The sequence below is a fragment of the Centruroides sculpturatus genome, unplaced genomic scaffold (genome assembly GCF_000671375.1).
Source record: "Centruroides sculpturatus isolate CEXI.00-Female unplaced genomic scaffold, Cexi_2.0 scaffold87, whole genome shotgun sequence".
Classification (NCBI taxonomy): Eukaryota; Metazoa; Arthropoda; class Arachnida; order Scorpiones; family Buthidae; genus Centruroides; species Centruroides sculpturatus.
The window spans coordinates 1113754-1117759 of NW_019384414.1; the positions used below are offsets into that span (position 1 = coordinate 1113754).

At 31.3% G+C, this 4006-nt stretch overlaps 1 protein-coding gene across 5 annotated transcripts in view; it reads left to right on the forward strand.

The window, feature by feature from the left end:
• Positions 1 to 4006, forward strand: part of LOC111619144 (activating signal cointegrator 1 complex subunit 2-like) — a 90300-nt gene that overhangs the window by 58928 nt on the left and 27366 nt on the right. For all 5 annotated transcript variants that reach the window (XM_023360819.1, XM_023360823.1, XM_023360818.1 and 2 more), the window contains one exon: positions 1078 to 1213. In XM_023360819.1, coding sequence (XP_023216587.1) covers positions 1078 to 1213 — 136 coding nt within the window. The remainder of the gene's footprint in view (positions 1 to 1077; positions 1214 to 4006) is intronic.

The following is a 4006-nucleotide window of genomic DNA, read 5'->3' on the forward strand; positions in this document are numbered from 1 at the left end:
CTTTGTTTAAGGGTATTTGGGCAGTTTATTCTCTGTTATATTCTCAAGTAAACAATACATACAAGTACAGTACAGTATTTTCTGAGGAAACACGCATACTTATCCTTTTTTAACCCCATTCCCGATAACCCGGCATTTTCGCAAACTCGGCCACCCTTCGGTCCACATTAGGCCGAGTTTTCGAGGTTCTACTGTATTATAAAGAGGTAATGTTTGTATGTATGTATGTTAGTTTGTATGCAGCAGGTAATCTTCGAAACTACTCATCTGATTTCAAAAATTCTTTCACCAATATTTAGAATGGAACTTCAGGGTGGACATAGGCTGTATATTATTCCATTAAACATGGGGGATGGACAGTTCTTTATGGTAAGCCTTCCCCGTAAGGCTTACCGTAAAGAACTCTGCTTCTATTTATACTATTTTAGATGTGGTTTTTTGCGTTTTTGATTGAGTTTTAATAGAGTACGTAAACAGAATGTACACTAACAAGTAAGAAAGGATTTTTCGATATTCCCCCCGCGGGGGAGAGAGACAGGATTAAGGCTTACTGTGAAAAACTTGGCTTCTATTATACTATTTTAGATGCGGGTTTTTGCGTGTTTGATTGCGTTTTAATAGGGTATGTCAACAGAATGTACACTAAGAAAAAATTTTTTGAAAAATTCTCCCCCACGGGGGAAGTGTTATACATTTATAATAGATACATTTTGAGCCACAACAAGGCATGGCGGGGTCTGCTAGTACACTATATTTTAGAATGTGTACTGACTTTGCACTCAAAAGTTGTTTCTCTTACAAGTAATCTGTGCTTTCCTATGTTAAGATTACCAAAATTATAGTAACCAGTTACTATATAGTCAGCTAGTTCCCCTATTCTCTGTTCATGGTTATTTTTTTTTTTTAATTTTGTGATTACAGTACTTGCAAGACAATAATTTTTTTTATATTTTGATATGTTTTTGTCATTGGAATGACAAAATCATATCAAAGTTAAGTTAATTTTTATGTAGTAATGTATTATTTTCTTAAAAATTTGAAACAATTTAAATTATGGTTCTTTAATCTTAATGAAAGAGATTCCACTAGTATTGATTACATTTTGAGTGGTATCTATTCATCATATGAACTTCTAGGTAAACCAATTGTGTATAAAACTGTGCCTATTATATCATCTGTTAATTCAGCAAAACAATCAAATGAAATAAATCAGGTAATCTTTTAATTATGAATATTTTTATATAAGTGAACTTTTTATAGTGTGTGGTCTTGTTTTACTCTGGGGTTGTATGTCAGCAGGTACTATGTAAAATGAAATTCCACATAAATTTGTGTACTTAAAGTACTTTTAGGTGATTGCCTTGATGCTTAAACAACCATTTACAATTAACAGAAAAACATTAAAATGTGTTTAAGAGATTTTTTACTAAAATAATGATAATACAATAAACCACAAAATTCCAGCGTAAAATTAATTACAAGTGTTTGTGACTTTGTTTAAAGATCATCTTCAGGCTATAGAGAATTGAATTATTGAACTGCTTAACAGCTTTCAGTAAAACTTGTTATAAATTTGGATCAAGTCAATAGAATGTTTGAAAAGTAGAACATTTTAAATTTACATGAATTAAAAAAATAACCAATGAATTAATTAAATATAAAATAAATAAAAACATATACAGTAAGACCCCACTTAATACTGATTCGATATAACACCATCAGCTCAAAGCCTTTAAAAAAGCTCAAAATTTATACTGATTTAAATTATTGCGGCATTTTATTGATTCATACATAATACAATTATTTACGAACACGAACCAATCAGAAAAAGGTTTACTTTCTTTAAATCTATGTTCGTTTGATGAAATTTTTGGAAAAAATATAACATCATGGATGCCATAGGCAATATCAGCTTCGCTTGGCAAGAATTAACCGATAAATGCATGAACGAAATGTGGAAGAAGTTATGGCTGAAGGTATCCAAGAATTCTCAATGAGAAGAGCCTATCGCTGTATCATTAGGTTGATCAAACTTAACCTAATTGATACAGCAGAACTAGGAGATGTAGATGAACAGGATATTGAGGGGTTACTGCAGGTTTCTGGTGAGTCTTATCAACGATGACCTTTGAGAACTGGCAGAACAAGGAATTCATGTAGAACTGGAAAATAGAGATTCTGAAAATGAAGAACCCAAAGAATTTCTCTACAGATTTCCTTAGTAAAAGTTTGATAATGATAACTGAAATCATAGATCAAATTGTAGTGAATGATCCAGATTTTGAAAAGAGTGCAAAAGCAAAACGAGGCATTTTGGATGTGATCTTCTGCTACCGACATTTGCTTAAGAAAAGAAAAAAGCAACAAATGAAACTTCACAACTTTATTGCAAAAAAAAACAAGAATTTCAGAAAAGTCACTTCATCACAAAAAATGAACTAATTAATATATTATTATACATTTCTGTGTGCATATGTTTGTTACTTAACATATATTATTATACAAATTAATATAAAAATGACTTAAATTTAAAAAATTTACTTTAATTTTTTGGTCGCATGTTCCCCTATCCCTATTTACTCTGTTAAAATGATCTCATTTAACACTATTTCGTTTAGTGCTTTGTTGTCTAGGAATGCATCCCCCGTATTAAGAGGAGTCTTACTGTAGAACATTTATTTGGCTGTATATACAGTAGTTTACACATATAACAAATTGAATATAGCTTTCCAAGTAAATTCATTAACCAAATTAAGCTATAATATAATCTATATCAAAGTATAAGCTATACCAATATTAACCAAAATCAATATGCTTTTTTTTATTATATTATCTATAAGTTGGGAATCTCATCATACACATCAGTGGTTCCAAATCTTATTTGGAACCACTAATGTGTAACATCTAAGTACCCCTTTCATGAAAAGGGGTACATAGATTTTCATAAATTCTAAACATCATAATGTGTTTATTTACTTTATGGTGGATTGGAAAGTTTATTTAACTAATTATTAAATTAGTGGATAAAACTTAATAACTGCTACATTATCAATGAGTTTTAATTGTTAATTTGGAACTGAAAGTACTACAGCACTGAATTAAAACAATTGAATTAAAATGTGCAATTATTTATTGTGACATTTGTCACAATGCCAGTCTGCAATTTTTCAACACTGCTTTCAATTTAGTAGTCTTTTCCCTGTACTGTACATCATATTTTTCCTGTTAGGTAACCAGCATGATTCCATTGTTATCTAAATCCACTCAGAAGAAAATTTTTGAATTGAACTAACAACTTTTGGTCTGAACAAGATCACATATAGAAAGGGCCTCCTGCCCCAAGCTTTCTGGTCTTGATTTTCACTCCATTTTCTTACAGCATTCAAGTTACCAACTTCTAAAGATTTGAGTGTAGAAAATTTAAATGGCATAAGTATAAATTGAAAACATACTAATTGAAAATTCAATTTTGCAACCATTTCACATGTATTTCTGCATACTTTTTTTGAAAGTGTTTTGCATATCTTAAGGTATTCATCTCACAGGTTGGGAAACAGTGTTCTACATCAGCGCTGTCCAACTTATCATAGCCCGCGGGCCATATTTTCTTCACCAAACATTTCGGGGACCAAGAAGGTTGATAAACCACATGACATTTGCATACTGCTACGGTTCAGTAAGCACTAATTGGTCAGCGAGTCCGATGTTGACGCTATAAAAAGGCGACAGTTCGACACACCGGATATACGTCACTCTCATCCAAGTTCGACTTGGGAATTTTTTTGTTTAATAATAAACGTGAATTCTTCTTCCTGGAAAAAATAAGACATTCCCTGAAAATAAGACCTAGCGCATTTTTCAGAGCAAAAATTAATATAAGACACTGTCTTATTTTCGGGGAAACACGGTAGTAAAATAATTTTAATATTAATAATAATAATTTAGTAACATAAATTTATTCATAGTAAAATGTACTCGCGGGCCGTAAAAATTATTTGGCGGGCCG